The sequence below is a fragment of the Psammomys obesus genome, unplaced genomic scaffold (assembly GCF_907164565.1).
Source record: "Psammomys obesus unplaced genomic scaffold, mPsaObe1.curated_primary_1811, whole genome shotgun sequence".
NCBI lineage: Eukaryota > Metazoa > Chordata > Mammalia > Rodentia > Muridae > Psammomys > Psammomys obesus.
The window spans coordinates 854,016-869,240 of NW_026585643.1; the positions used below are offsets into that span (position 1 = coordinate 854,016).

The window sequence follows — 15,225 nt, forward strand, 5'->3', positions numbered from 1 at the left end:
GTTTCAGCCTCTCTGGGATTAAAGGCATGTGTCATCATGGCAAACAAAAGTTTAATTATTTGCGTGCACTTGTGTGTCCATGGTGACCCCTGTGTGGATGGCTTTGGGAGTTGGTTCTATCACATGGGTCCTGAGTGAGGGTGGCTGTCAGGCTTTGCCCAGGCCTCTTTAACCCATGGAGCAATCTTGTTGGCCTGTACTTTTTTCTGCATAAGGCAAGATATTAAACTATTTTAGGTTTTGTCATCTTTAGTTTTCAATTTTGGTATTGTGGCACAGCCATACCAAAGGAATGTTCTAACAGAATGTTCTTTGCAGCTGGTAATGTTTGGCAAAGCATGTGCCTGAAGTTTTTAATTAACCTACCCTTAGCACAGGAGTTCCCATCTCTGCCTTTATCTCGGCTCCTCAGCTGCCTGCTGCTACCCACTGCCTTAGCCCTGATGCTGGAGTGCAGGACTTTTACCTGAGTAACTGTCCGGCATATTTTCAGTCCTTTGTCATGGGTCCCATCGTCGCCATTACGTTCTGTCTCATCCTCAGAGATTCGGGAATCATCAGCGTGAAGATCCACAACAGCCTCCTGCCCCGCCAGGGGTTTGATGTCGGGGATGAGGCTCTGGGACACAGACACCCCCGCTACCCCGTTACACTGGGCCCATGTCTACTCCCACCTTAACATGTCCTATCCTCCCTTCCCTGGCTCCTCCCACCTCACCTTGAGTGACTCAGTGGTGATACTGATGGAAGGTTTCTTCTGTGTTGTGGCTGTGCTGGCTCCCCAACGACGTTTTCGACCAGGCTGGCCCCCCTCTGTGTCACTGTTTCCAGCTTGCACCCCCTTGGTAGCTGCTGTCCCCAAAAAATAGGACCCAACAGTTAGACGGTCTTAGGCTCCCTGCTAGCTCACACCACAACACTTATAGGTTGCTTTGGGCTGGAGTTTTAGTAAAAGGTTAACTTAAAAGTATTTTTCTGGAGGGGAGAGGGCTAGGGAAATTAAGCTTAAGAGTGAATAAAAATGATGCTGTCTCTTCCTTATAGATGGGAAACTGTGTCTGTAGAAAGGAAAGGGTGGGTAACTAGTTGGAGGGGCAATTCAGACTATGTGTGTCTATGAACATCTAATAAACCTTTGCAATAAAGAGTTCCTTATTGGGCACTGGGTTTGGTGGCACACACCTTTAATCCCAGCATTTGAAAATTTACAAGAAATCTCTGAATTCAAGACCAGCCTGGTCTACATGACAAATTCCAGGCCAGCCAGAAAACAAAGCTGCCATCACCACCACAAGAACGCCTCAGTGGGAAATAGTTACTGTCAGCAGCACATTCGCTTCCTAGATGTGTGTTAGTATAAAATGGGAGCATTATATGGGAGACTCTCTAACTACAAATTCAGGTTGGATATCTGAAAGAATAACATTCCTCTAAGAGTTGGCTGTGGTAGCACATGCCTGTAATCCCAGCTACTTGAGAGGATGTGGCAGGATTCAGTTTGTGGTCAGCCTCGGCTACATAGCAGAGACCTTGTCTCAAAAAATAAGTTGCAAAAAAGAGAACAGATTGGAAATGGTCTGAGGTACATTGCTCTCTTTAAATTGTGGCTAGTGGTGGTTTAATCCTCAGTAACACACACACACACACACACACACACACACACACACACACACACTCACGTGCCTGGAGAAACATGACAGGAATGGTTCAAAGAAGAAAAAAATTAAAATCAAAACCTACACATGTAGGGAAGGCAAAGACTTGCTAGGTGGATCAGGCAGGAGAAAACTGCATCCCCAAAATGCTACTGGGAGGAAATGAGGTTCTAACTGTGAACAGTTTTTACACTTTTACCAGAAATTTGAGGTTAGACTTACAGACAACGGAGATTTTCCTCTTGAATGATTTGGGCATCGAACTCTGTATGAAGAAGATAAGGAAGAAAAAGAGAGAGACACCCCACAGAGAGGGGGGAGGAGGTTAAACTGGGCAATCTTAAATGCCAAAGACACATAGAGACAGAGAGAGAGAAACACCAACAGACAGAGACCAAAACAGAAGCAGCAAACGGCAAAAACGAAGCAGAATCAATGCAAGTTAGAGGGAAAATTAAACCAAACATCATAGGGAGTCATCTATTTCATTTTTACAACAGTGTATTAGCTTTGCCAGAAATAAGCTGAAGAGGCATCCAACAACCTCCCAGCTAATTTAATTAATTTTTGGGTTTTTAAAGACAGGGTCTCACTACATAGCCTAGGCTGGCTTCAAATTTTTGGTGATCCTGCCTCAGCCTCCCAAGTGCTGGGATTACAGACATGAGCCACCATGCCCAGCTCCCTCCCAGCCCTTTAAAGTTGCTTATCATGCCCTCTTCAACTCTACGTAAGGGATGAGGACCCGAGAGCCAATGAGCTGCACCCAGACATGGGGGATGGGGTCCTTCCAGCTCCTTCCTTGCTAATTTTAAAGATACAAGAAAATCAACTTTCAGGATGGCAACTTCAACAATCTTCCTTTACTTGGTGCCCAGTCTACCATCCTAATAGGATTCGGGGATACCTGAAGACCACCCAGAGCAACATGTAAAAGAATTACACTAGGTTCACTAAAGATGAAGCACCCAAGCCAACAGCTAGCAGAGAGAATTTACAACTATCTCTTGTGTAAGAGGTTTTGGTAAAGGGCAGGCTGACCTAGGGAAAACCTCAGCCACTCCAACCACCACCCTTACTCCAGCAGAGCCTTAGCATGTCCCCCCCCACCGCAAAACAAAACAAAACAAACAAAAACAAAAAAACAAACCCAAAACAAAACAAAAAAACAGGTCTCAAACCCAGGGAATCTGGCCAAGGACCAATACCAAAACAAAGCCCAGAACACAGATTTGGGCAGTCTCTTCCCAGACACGCAGTAGGATCAACATTACAGACAGAGCAGGGGACGGGGTGGGGGCACTTTTAATTTACATGCTTATTTCTGGAAAAACTAAGACCACCCTACCACCCTTCTAAAGGGTAGGGCAGAACCCTCTTAATCTCCTTTCCCATCCACCCCCAGCCCCACCTGTGTCATCTAACCAAGTCTCCTTGGTCTCTGTTAAGGGCCAGCCTGAATCCTAGCTGGGTTGCTTGTGATGGGTAAGTTAGTGAGAAAAGGAAAAACAAAAAACAAAAAAACTTAATTAAAACAAGAAAAACACGAACCAAATAAGAAACCCAACAAAGAAATCAGAAAAAGTAAAGAAAAAATAAAAATAATAGATTAAAGAAGAAGTAGAAAATAAAGAATAAACTAGGAATATGACAAATGTTCCAGGTACCATCTCACACCTGGGATCTTCAGTTCAGCCAATCGCACCTCACTGTGTACTGTATCTAGTCAACCGCCGGTCCAATCAGAATGAGCCCTCCCTGCTAGGCGTTGTGCAATTGGTGGGGGGTTGGGTTGGCAAAAAAGGTGGGCGCACGGCGTGGTAGTCAGCGTGGCACTGCCAGAGTCCTCCCAGGGGCGCAGGGGGGGCGGGAGGAAAACGTGTGGGGGGATGGTGCCCAGTTTCCAGGATGTCAAGACAGTTCACTGGCGATGCCAGCCTCAGCGAGGGGCAGAGGGGGGAATGGGGGCAGAACAGCAGTCCTGGCCCTGTAGGGCATCATCTTGCAGTCCCTGATGAGTTGGCCTGTGAGTAGCAGGAATGCTCCTTGCCTTTCATGAGAGGCAGGCAGAACCCTATGTCCACCAGTGGCAAGCTGCAGCCAGTACCACCACCCAACAGTTGGAATCCACGTGACAACTCCAAAGTCCCTTTCTCCTCTGAATGTAACTGGGGAGGGGTCCTGTCACGGAGGATCATGGAGCCTCTGATGAAGGTAGCCTGGGGGCAGCAGTAGTAGGTGAATTTCCCCAGGACCTGGTACACCTTCAGCAGCAAGATCAGAGCATGTCTTCTGGGTAGTGGTTGGCATCTCCTCAGGGACTCCCGCTGAGACAGTGGTTCCAGTCAGGTGGATGATGGAGTCCCTGCCTCCAAAGGTGGAGAAGCTGGAGCAGCCAACATGCTGCTGCCTTCACCATGGACAACAGGGACCAAAGCAAAGTCCATTTGATGAGCAAGTGGTGACACACGGGCTGGGCTGTCGCCAGCTTTAAATCCCTGGGTACAGACCCTAGACTTCTCTGCAGGGTTCCTAGTCGGCAAAGCTTAAGCCATGGTCCCACTCAAGTGCTTACAACATGGCAGTGTGATCACAAACATTTGACTCTTAGGTTTCTTGGTTCCTACATGGGGATCCCAACAGTCTGTAGCAAACAAGGCAACCCACAGTCTTTGATAGGTAAGGGCACATGGGCAGGCGCCCCAGCACTGGCACAAACTCTTCTTGGGGTGTCCCAAGTAGGGAGATGATTCAAGTCCACCCCTTTCCAAACGACTTTTGTTTTCTCAATACAAGTCTCTCCAGAACAGTGCTCTTCTTAGCCCCCTGATGTAAGCAAGACAGGGAGGCAAAAGGGGGCCCATCACAGAAGCCCATAGACATGCCCCCTCTGGCCAAGACACCTGGATAGCAGACTCGGCTCTGATTGGGCGGCTCAGTAGCAGCGGGTGGGTCCAGAGGTAGAGGCGGCATCAGCGATTGGCCAGTTGGGCAGGGTTATATTTTACGGGCGGATTACCGTACATGAGGTACTTGGACAAAGTTTTACGGGGAAGAAGGACCTTGTAATAAATAATATTCTGCACATCAAATCACTTTCACCGGCCCCCACCCCCGCAACACACACCAGAGAAAGGCTACACACACAACAGCCCCTCCCACCCTGTAATAATAGCACTCCCAAACCCAGCTAATTCTATTTCTTTAAGAGCCAAGAAGACTTCGCTGGCTCCAATGGGGGAAGCCTCTTGAGTTGGGTACAGGAAAAAAAATGTAATAAAAACGCCAAAAAAGGAGATAGAGGGGTCATCTGGATCATCCCCAATTCTGGTTTCTAAGACGCTACACCTCCATAATGAGACCACTGGGGGGCAGAAGAGCAACAAAAATTCTTCAGCAAGGCTGATCTGGTAGGAGCCCCAGAGCCCACCAGGTGGCGTTGAGTGCCTCTGAGCTTTTAAAAAGGAGGGAAAGCTCAAGGAGTTAGCTTCACAGAAGCTTCAGCAGCAAGAAAAGCTGCGCTTGGGTTTTAGAAAAAGGACCATTAACAGACTTGAGAAGTAGGAGTCTGGGCTGCACTACTTCCCATGCAGGGTCAAGAAAAAGAACTCTGTCCCCATCCAAGGGGTATCCCTTGCTAAACCAGCGAGTTCTCCCTTGGCCCTATCCTGATCTAAGGCCCTGCCTTGCCCCCTTTAAAGTCATCCCACTGTGTAAGAGGGATCGCTAAGATGGTCTATTCTCCCTAGGCCCACGGTCTGCCCACCCACCCCAACAGGTGGCTTGGCTAGTTACCTCTTTCTTCTCCTCTTCTTCAGCACTGCCCTCTGGGCGGTCATCACTGCTGACTTGGTCTGCAATAGGCATAGGAGGCTCTGAAACTTCATTTTCAGGTCTGTTTTCACTTGTGTCCATGGTCACTTCCTCCTTCTCTTCACTGACAGGAATGAAGAGGTTGAAGAAAAGGGCAGGAGAGAATGAAGGGGAAGAGAGAGCAAGATGTTAGCTTTGGAGCTATAAAATCCCAACGTCTCCTTACTTGGGTGGGACTAGAACTCTTCTACCACTGAAAAGCGGAAATGTTTCCCTTGGGGAAATCGCACAGTCACAGTGGTCTCGCGCATTTAGTACCCAGAGTGGGATAACACTGCCCCCCAGCACTCACGGCGTTCCCAGGTACTAACTGCACAGTTCTCTTGCATGAAAGCAGCATCCTCTGAAAAGTCCTTCAGAAGTGACCTCAACTGTCCCAAAGCCTGAGGACTCCCTACCACCAGGGCACAGGCACCCTTACTTTACCCAGGAACCTCCAGGAAGCCTGGTTCTTTTATAAAAACCAAGACAAAAGGGCATAGCTGTAGTAGATGACCCTGACCTTGTGCTTAATCAAGTGTTTAATAACAAGTGCCTGGTGGATCCACATTTAGAGACACCAGGAGCAGACAAGGGCGAGGGGTTGCAGAAGATAGTGCAGGGCTGGTAAGCATGCCCACTTCTCTCTCATTTAGGAAACCTAAAACTGCTGACCAAGTATGAAAGCTTGAGGATCAGGCCACTTTTACCTGCTCAGAGTAGAACTGTTCTTACATTTGACTCTTAACCAGTTTCTCCCACTCCCTCATTCCAACTTCTAAGAGATAAAGAGAGCAGGCCTCCCCAGTCAGTAATACCCTCCCCCACACCAGACAACTTGCCCCCAAACATAAAACCCACTCTTACAAGTTAGCATCCAGTTCAGACAAAGAAATACAGAGATTCCACCAGATAAACTATCTTCCTACCTTTCTGTCATCATCCCTAACTTCTAATCCTGAACCTCCCTCCCCAATACAAGGTTAAAAAAAAATATATATAAAATCAAGACGATCAGGGGCACAAGTGACAGAAAGGGGAAACCAAGCCTCCCCAGGCCAGTACTAGTACCAGAAAATCCAGCATTCCCAACAGGCTGTCTGACACACAAGAGGTCAGAAAAGCGCCCCCAGGGTAGGCAGGGAGAGATGCAAAGCTGGGAGGGGGAGGGGAAGGTCAGGATTGGGCCCCCCGCTAACAGGCCCCCTTAGAACACGTGATTTGTCTGCTTAAATCTTGAAGAAAGGCTTATCAAAACCCCAAAACAAAACAGACAACCTATTGCTCAGACAGGGCAACTGGGGCCAATTAGAAATCGAGCAGGAAGGACAAAGGGAGAAAGCAGAATGCCTGAAAACAGATCAAAATGAAAGACCGAGAAAGCCATGAGGAAGCTAAGGAGGATGAGGCGGGCTAGAGGTGGGGAAAGGGACACATGGGAATGTGAAGCTCTCACCCTTCTTTGCTGTCTGATAACATGATTAATTTTTTTTCTCCCCCTGGAAGTGCTGTTTATCCCTTTCTGGAATGGAAGAAATAACAAAAACCAAACAAAAAAATCCTAAAAAAAAAAAAAAAAGAAAAAGAAAAAGAAAACCAAAACCGAAAAAAAAAAAAATAAATAAATAAAATAAAATCCAAACCAACCAAACCACCTTCCTTGCCCCGAGATCCCACCACCTCCTCCCAGCCACCCGATCCGGAGAGAGAAAATCAAGATGCAGCAACTGGGGATCCAAAAGAAAAAAAAAATGGTAAATGGAAGGGGAGGTGGTGGTGGAGCGGGGAGGCTAAAATAGATCTGGCTTTTAAGAGATAAGCGTTTAAGTCCTCACGGCAAACCCCGAGTTCGGCTGGATTGGTCTCTCTGGAGGAAGAAGGCCAGGCTGCTGGTAGTAGCTGGCTCTATTGTACTGGCGAAGCGGCAGCGATCAGCCGGAGACATGCAGGGGAGCCATCTTGCCACTTACCCAGCAGCCCGTGTGTGCGGATGGGGGAGGGCCCTGATGCAGCAGGGGAGGGGAAAAAGGGAGGGAGCTGAGTGAGCAAGGTTCTTATCCTCTGGCAGGCCACAGGAAGTCAACTGGCTCTAGAGGCTAGGCCTTTTCCCTTCTTTTCTCAGGTTACAACAGCTACAGAGGGCTAGTGCTACCCGGCCAGGGTGCTTTTTTCCAGTCTTCCCAGGGGGGGCAAACAAGGGGCCAGGTGGACAGAACAAACAGTTACAGCTGCCTCATTGGAACACCCAAATTAAGTGAGGGGAAACAACAGAGTTGGGAATGAGAAATGATTAATAAAAGTAAAAACAAAGCTAAAGTAGAAATAGTTTTAAAGATGACGAAAGCTTCCATTTCCACCCTCAGAACACCGAGACAGCAACTTTCTTATTATGTGTCCACCATTCTCCCAGCCAGGATAACTAACTTGCTGCTCACCTCTGGCAATAATCACATGTAAGCAGCTTTCGAGGGAAGATAGAGGAAAGTGGTTAAGCCTGGGAGAGTTTATTTTCCAAAAGAGAGAAAAGGGTGGGTGCCTGAAGAGTAACAGAGGACTGTTTCCAGTCTTTAATACGGCCACTCGGCCCAGGATTGCCTACACCAATAGGGAAAAGGCAAGCGGACCTTGGGTAGCTAAAGCTTGAAGGCCTCTGAAGCAGACAAGACAGTCGGGAGAGAGGTGTTACGTGGGGCAGAGGAGGATGAGGTAAGCTGAGCACAATGAGTTTGAGAGACAAGCAAAAAGTAATCATAGGCATCTTCACTAGATTAACTATGAAGTGGGAAAAATATCTTAACAAAAGATACATTCCTGCCTACAACCAGAATGGGCAGGAGGACTGCCACAGGCTTGGGACCAGCCTGTCACAAAACAACACAACAACAAACCTAAAGCCAAAAAACCCCCAACAAAAACCAGAAATGGCAACAAAACACTGAAGAGACTCAAGAAGCTTATTTACTGCTTGAAATGTACTCAGCTCTTTTTCCCTGACAAAGCACACTGTAACCCACTCTCACAAGTTAGCACCCAATTCAGTCAAAGAAATCCAGAGATTCCTTCAGATAAACTATCTCCCTACTTTTCTGTCATCATTCCTAACTTCTAATCCCAATACGAGGTTAAAAAAAAAAATCAAATCAAGATGATCAGGGGCACAAGTGACAGAAAGGGGAAATCAAGCCTTCTCAGGCCAGTAACTAGTACTAGAAAATCCAGCATTCCCAACAGGCTGTATGTCTGACATACAAGAGGTCAGAAAAGCGCTCCCAGGGTAAGCAGGGAGAGATGCAAAGCTGAGGGGGAGAGGGAAGGACAAGCAGCTAAGAACCAGTCCGAAAGATCTCCCTGGGTGAGCCAGGCTGGCCTTGAACTAAGATCCTCCTGCCTTGGCCTCCAGAGTGCCGAGATTAGAGGCGTGTGCCACCACACTGAACTTCAGAGCTTTTAGAAAAGAATGAAAATTTCTCTGTGCTGCTTAAAATCTTAAACTTACATGCCAAAAATTTAAGCTAAGTGATGTTTATACATTATTTTAATAAACGCTCCCTTTTACATAGTGAACCCTGTCTGCTCATTAGTGAAGGCAAAAGCCTACATGGGGGTTAAAAAAAGTGAACCCAAGAATCAGACTGGCCCTAGCTTTTACAATTGTGTGATAGTGTCTTTAGAGTCCTGACAGCACTCTATGCCACCACCTCAGCCAGGTGCTTCAGATATAACTGGTCTGCTACTCCCACCACTCTCTCTCTGCTTTGGTTTCTCTCCCTTTCCTGGGCACCCTCCCTCTCTCTTCTCTTCGGTTTTCTCTGCCTCTGTTTCTCTCCTGGGGGTCCCCACCATGTCTCCCTTTCCCCACCTCCATCCAATAAATCTCTTTCATATCAGATCTGTTGTATGTGACATTTTTAAATATATCCTAACAGCAACCAAATTTCATATCCTCTCCTATATTCTGCTAGTGTTGCCAATAATAATACCTACCTTAGGGACAGTGATAGCTCTGAGGAGTCTGGCTTGGATGCTGCTGTAAATCTAGGTAAGAGTATGTAGGAAACAGAAGTACAGGCAGCAAAGTCTCTGGAGGTGACAAATCTGAAGCTTTTTTTTTTTTTTTTTTTTTAATTCAAAGGGTAGATACTTCCTCTGATGCTAAAATGTTCAGTGATGGAGATGACAGGTTTTGACAATGCCCTTATCACTCTGAGTAACAATCAAAATCACTAGGTTACCTGCCACCTACCTCTACCCCACAAAGTTCTTCAGGAGTAGGAACTGTGTGCCTTGGTCCCTAGGTCAGGGCCTATCACAAATAGATATATGTATTTCTTAATTACAATGTAATTGTGGTAACAAGTAGATACTTAATAAACATTTCTTGATCTAAAAGGTTTTTCTCCGTTTCTTCATACATATGTGAGCAGTGGGTCCCATGCATCTGGCCTCTATTTTAAAGAGTCCCCACTATATACACACAAACAGACAAACATACAAAAGCACATTGTTTTGTTTTGTTTGAGACAGGGTTTCTCTGTGTAATGGCCCTGGCTGTCCTGAACTCACTCTGTAGACCAGGCTGGCCTCGAATTCAAAAGATCCACCTGCCTCTGCCTCCCAAGTGCTGGGATTAAAGACATGCACCACCAAGCCCTGCTTGAGTCCATACAACATTATCCCACAGAATGTCCATTGATTGTTCTAAAATACTTTCTGCTGTTAAAACATCTCTCTAAAAGTGATTTGTTGGAAGAATTTTTGGTTACTGAAAGTTATTATTATTTAATTCCAGAAGTCTTTTTTTTTTTTTTTTAAGATTTATTTATTATGTACACAGTGTTCTTCCTGTAGGCCAGAAGAAGACACCAGATCTCATTATAGATAGTTTTGAGCCACCATGTGGTTGCTGGGAATTGAACTCAGGACCTCTGGAAGAGCAACCAATGCCCTTAACCTCTGAGTCATCTCTCCAGCCCCAGAAGTCTTAATAGGTAAAGGTTGCCTACCTGGAACTCACTTTTAGCCAAGGTTACTTCAAATCAGTAATCCTCCTCATAGTGAGATTACCACAAGAACCACCAGGTCTGGCTTCTATTATTGGACTTCTTTTCTCTTTTGAGAAAGGGTCTTACTGTGTATGGTTGGCCTGGAACTGGCTATGCAGGGCTTGAGCTCAAAGGGACCTTCCAGCCTCTACTCCTGAGTGCTATGCTCCATCACATCTGGCCTTGACTGGAAAATTATATATTTATGTTTTTCAAGACAGGGCTTCTCTGAGTAGCTCTGGCTATTCTGGAACTCACTCTGTAGACACGGCTGGCCTCAAACTCACATAAATTCACTGCCTCTGCCCCCTGAATGCTGGGATTAAAGGCATGTGCCACCACTACCTGGCTGTACCTCTTTAAATAATCCTACTTTGTCCTTGGTTTTGATAACATAAAAGATTTGTTCCATCTATTTCCCTACACACATACATAAACACATGTAACAGCAATTTATGGAAAAAGAGGCTATGAATTTGAGAGAGCATGGAAGGGTATATGGAAGGTTGCAGAGGGAGAAAAAGGGGAAAATAATGTAATTATAATCTCAAAAAAAAAAAAGGAAAGGAAAAAAGATTATTTTATGTGTATGAGTTTTTGCTTGCATGCATGTATGTACGTGTATGGTGTGTGCCTGGTGCCCACAGAGGTCAGAAGAGGGCACTCAAACTCCTGGAACTGGGTTGCAGATAGTTATGAGTCACTATGTGAGTGCTGGGGACCAGACTCTTAACCTCTGCGTTGTCTCTCCAGCCTCTTCTATTTCCCTTTGATGAATTTTGCAGGACCCAAGAATAATTCCAAAGATGCTATTTTCAGAAGATAAGAACTCCTTCAAACTTAAACATTAACATCACATTAAACTATGAATGGCTTAAGAAAAACTAATGGAAAAGGCAATTTCTATAAGCATATGTTTAAACTTTAGTTAGTACAGAAAATCCTAAAATGCTAAGGATCCCAATGAAAACTTAGTAAACAATACTGAAACCTGATATCCTCAGAGCCCCTTAGTTCCAAGACAAACAAGGATAGTATGATTTGGAGGGTTTATGCTTACATACACACTTCTCAGTGAGCAAACTCTGATGACAAATTATGCTTTTTGTTTGTTTGTTAAAAAAAAAGTACTATTTGGGATACTGGCACTTCTGAGGAGCAAAGCATCAAATTTCCATACTGGTTTAAAAATACATTTCCTTCCTTTTCTCAAGGTACAAAGACAAATGATCATAGCATCAAGACTCTGAGGTTATTTTCAATAGATTAGTGTGTACAGAAGGCTGAGTTTACAACAGGTCCGGTGTATGAGTTCACTGCTGCCCATGAAAAAAACTGCACCCACCTTTTACCTTTTACTATACCCTACCCTTTGAAAAGTAATTAAAAAAAAAAAGACCTGGGAACACAGGTGTACACTATGCTAACCCACCCTCTACTGTTTTTGTTGCTGCAAGTAGAATAGGTTTCGTTTTTATGCGTGTGTCACATGTGCACATGTGCCCACCACGCTTTTCATGTAGGTCCTTAAGCTTACAGTAATCATTTCACCAGCCGAGCTCTCTCTCACCCTGACCCTCTACTGTTTGTTTTGTTTTTCAAGACAGGGTTTCTCTGTACAGCTGTCTTACAACTTCCTCTGCAGACTAGGTTGGCCTCACAGGGATCCACCTGCCTCTGCCTCCTGAGTGCTAGGATTAAAGATGTGTTCTCTGTTATTTTAACATAAAAATAACGCAGTATTATTTTTTGCTGTATGAGGAGATTTCTGTTGTACCTACTACAGGGGAAGACTAGACTTTGGAACACAGCTTGACTTAACTGGGACTGAGGTCTCACAAACCCTTGCTCTGAGCAAGGAAAAAAAAAATATACTACTATTACTCTTTTGAGAAAGTTTCACTGTCTATGTAGACTAGGCTGTCTTCACATTCAGGGAATGATGCCCTCCCCGCACCCCATCTCATGCCTCTGTGTGCCTGGTTTAAAGGTTCATTTCTTACATTTAGAGCACCTCAGACACAATCAGAACCAACCAGAGTAAAAATGGTCCTGGAAGTAAATTTTAACGTTTTCCTAATACTTTGCTGTTGTTTTGTAGTCATGTCATTTTGAGATAGGCAAGAAAACCAAGATTTACACCACCAAGGTTCTTTTTTTTTCTTTCATAGACCAAGCCTTGACTTTTATTACTTAAAAAAGCTGCATTATTTATTTTGCTTTCTGACTCTGTGCTTGCGCCTTCAACACTTCCACAACAATTTTCTGCTCCTCAATAAGAAAGCCCACTTGATCCTGTCGTACACACATGGAACTGTCATAGGCACTGCTGATGTGCTCCTTCGTCTTAGACAATCTCATAAGGACTTTAGGCCTCACAGTGTAAACCCCTCCAAGTCTGCCTGGGCACACACTGCATGCAGGTTTAGGTGCTTTCTCAACCTTCTTGGTGCACAAGTAAAGAATCCTGTTGTCAGGAGTTTGAGACAATCCAGTTTTGTTAGAGGCTGTATTATAGAAGAGCCTACGATGGTATGTCAAACTCTGGACCATTCTGAGCACCTCTAAGCACCGTCCCCGGATGAGGAAAAGGACCAATCTTCTTTTGATTTAGTATTTTTAAATGCTCCTAGTTTTTAAGTTGGCAAGAGCTCTAGGGGCTGCCAGCCTGCTAAGATGAGGAATGCAGGCAATCAATCAGTTGAAATGTAGGAAAACCTCAAAAATTTATTCACAAAATCTTTGTGAGAACAGCTGTTTGGCTTAGGCCTTTGAATACATCTTTTTGTTATGTTGCTGAACAGAATTACTACCACAGATCAAGAAAGACAACTGACAATTTCAGTATTTGCCCAGGCTATCACCTTGTCAAAATCAATATGACTGGATTATCCTTGCCATAAAATGATATTAAAAAAGCTCTTCTAGCAGTGAAAATACTGTGGATATAGCCCTAATCTTCATATGCCCCAGAACTGAATGGAAAAAAATCCAGAAATAAAGGCATTTCCAAACAATAACCAAAGCCCCTCTCTTGCTGCAGTCTTACAGACTAACCATTTAAAGGTGTACAAGGAACTCTGCAGACACAACTACTTTTCAAGCTTCACTGGAGCAGTTAGTTCTCCAAGGTGTGAACAACTTTCCTTTTTTGGTTTCCAAAACAAGGTTTTTCTGTATAGCCTTGGCTGTCCTGGAGCTCATTCTGTAGACCAGGCTGGCCTTGAACTCAAAGACTCAATTACCTTTGCCTCTCCCCCTGCTTCTGATCCCCCCTCCAGTGTTAGGATTAAACATTCTACCACACTAGGTATGACCAACCTCTTTCAAAGTGCCAGGGTTCAAGGTCATGCTGTCCTGTACCTTCATAGAAATGGAACAGGAAAGGTCGTATTATTTTGTGTGACATACAAAGGGAGATTTCACCCTGCCTTACCAAAGATGGGGTAAGCTGGGGAGTCTAAATACCTTCCAGAGACTATGAAGTTTCATTTTATGTTCTTAGAAGAAAAACCCTTTCTCAAAGGATAATGACCTTGACTCACAACAGAAAAACTAAACCTTTTCAAAGGGAGCAAGCTTTTGGTTTCTGAACCAAAATATATAATAGCCACAAGATGGCAGTAGAGGCAAGAATATGAACATGGACTGCAGCAACCTCCCACAGCAGAGCGTTAGACCATTAGTAGTCACAAGAAAATGAGATCACGCCACTTACCCACCACAAGTTTCAATGATCAGATTATTACACTGAAGGAGATAACACTACTAGCAGAATTTAAAAACACAAATCAATACAGAATGGGACATTACTCAAAGCAATCCACAATTCCTGATGTTTAAAAGGGAAGCAATCTTACTCTTTCAATATATTTTTCATAAGAGTTTCAGACTTTGAAGCCAAGAATTCTGAGTAAATAATAAATACATAAAAATTTAAAGGCAGGGTTCTCACCATAGCAGGTTGGCTTTGAAGCTTACTAGGAAGCCAAGGGTGACATCTCCATCTCCTGAGTGTGCACCATCATGCCCCTTTTTCCTTTTCTTTTGTGAGGCAGACTCTTGGCACTTATCCCAGGCTAGCCTTGAGTTTTCAACTGTTCTGCCTCAGCTTCCCCAACACTGGGATTGTAGGAGAGTACTGGGGTGTGCATATGACACCTGGCTTGCTTCATAACTTAATTTACAATACAAAGCTCAGAATATCGAGTATCTACTCAACTATAAAATTAATTAGACATGAATATTCCTTTCACAATTTAAGTACTAAAAAGTTTACATTAACTGCAAGAATGAAGTGTCCCTTTTTGTTGTTTTTGTTTTTTGAGACAGGTTTTTTCTTTGTGTAGCCTTGGCTGTCCTGGACTTGCTTTTGTGTATCAGGCTTGCCTCGAACTCAGAGATCCGCCTGCCTCTGCCTCGCTGAGTGCTGGGATTACAGGCGTGTGCCACCAAGGCCAGTTGAGTAAACTTTACTATTAAAGTTATAAATTAACTGCTGATTCCACAGCCTCCTATCTGCAGTACTCTGCTCTTGACTGCACAAACTGCTTAACGAAGTAACATGCAACCACCAGGGAAAGGAACGCGCCTGTGCAGTTAGTCTTCTCTTTTGCTTGTTCTGTTTTACGATCAGAGTATTACTTCGCAGTCCAGGCTAGCCCTAGACTCAAAAT

General features: G+C 44.7%; 2 protein-coding genes across 4 annotated transcripts in view; both read right to left on the reverse strand.

Moving 5' to 3' along the window:
* Window positions 1-15,225, reverse strand: part of Acin1 (apoptotic chromatin condensation inducer 1) — a 47,092-nt gene that overhangs the window by 4,137 nt on the left and 27,730 nt on the right. Inside the window, exons 1-5 of one of the 3 annotated variants that reach the window (XM_055615775.1) lie at window positions 7,343-7,466; window positions 5,451-5,592; window positions 1,878-1,920; window positions 719-852; window positions 467-619 (exon numbers count right to left, since the gene is read on the reverse strand). In XM_055615775.1, the coding sequence (XP_055471750.1) occupies window positions 467-619; window positions 719-852; window positions 1,878-1,920; window positions 5,451-5,592; window positions 7,343-7,452 (582 nt within the window). In that variant the 5' untranslated portion in view covers window positions 7,453-7,466. Of the gene's footprint in view, window positions 1-466; window positions 620-718; window positions 853-1,877; window positions 1,921-5,450; window positions 5,593-6,963; window positions 7,030-7,342; window positions 7,467-15,225 lie in introns of those variants that run through there. The other 2 variants (XM_055615782.1, XM_055615766.1) reach the window with 2 other exon arrangements.
* LOC129683180 (60S ribosomal protein L34-like) lies at window positions 12,761-13,102 on the reverse strand. Its single transcript, XM_055615807.1, has one exon. It carries the CDS (start codon window positions 13,100-13,102, stop codon window positions 12,761-12,763), a length of 342 nt encoding a protein of 113 aa, XP_055471782.1.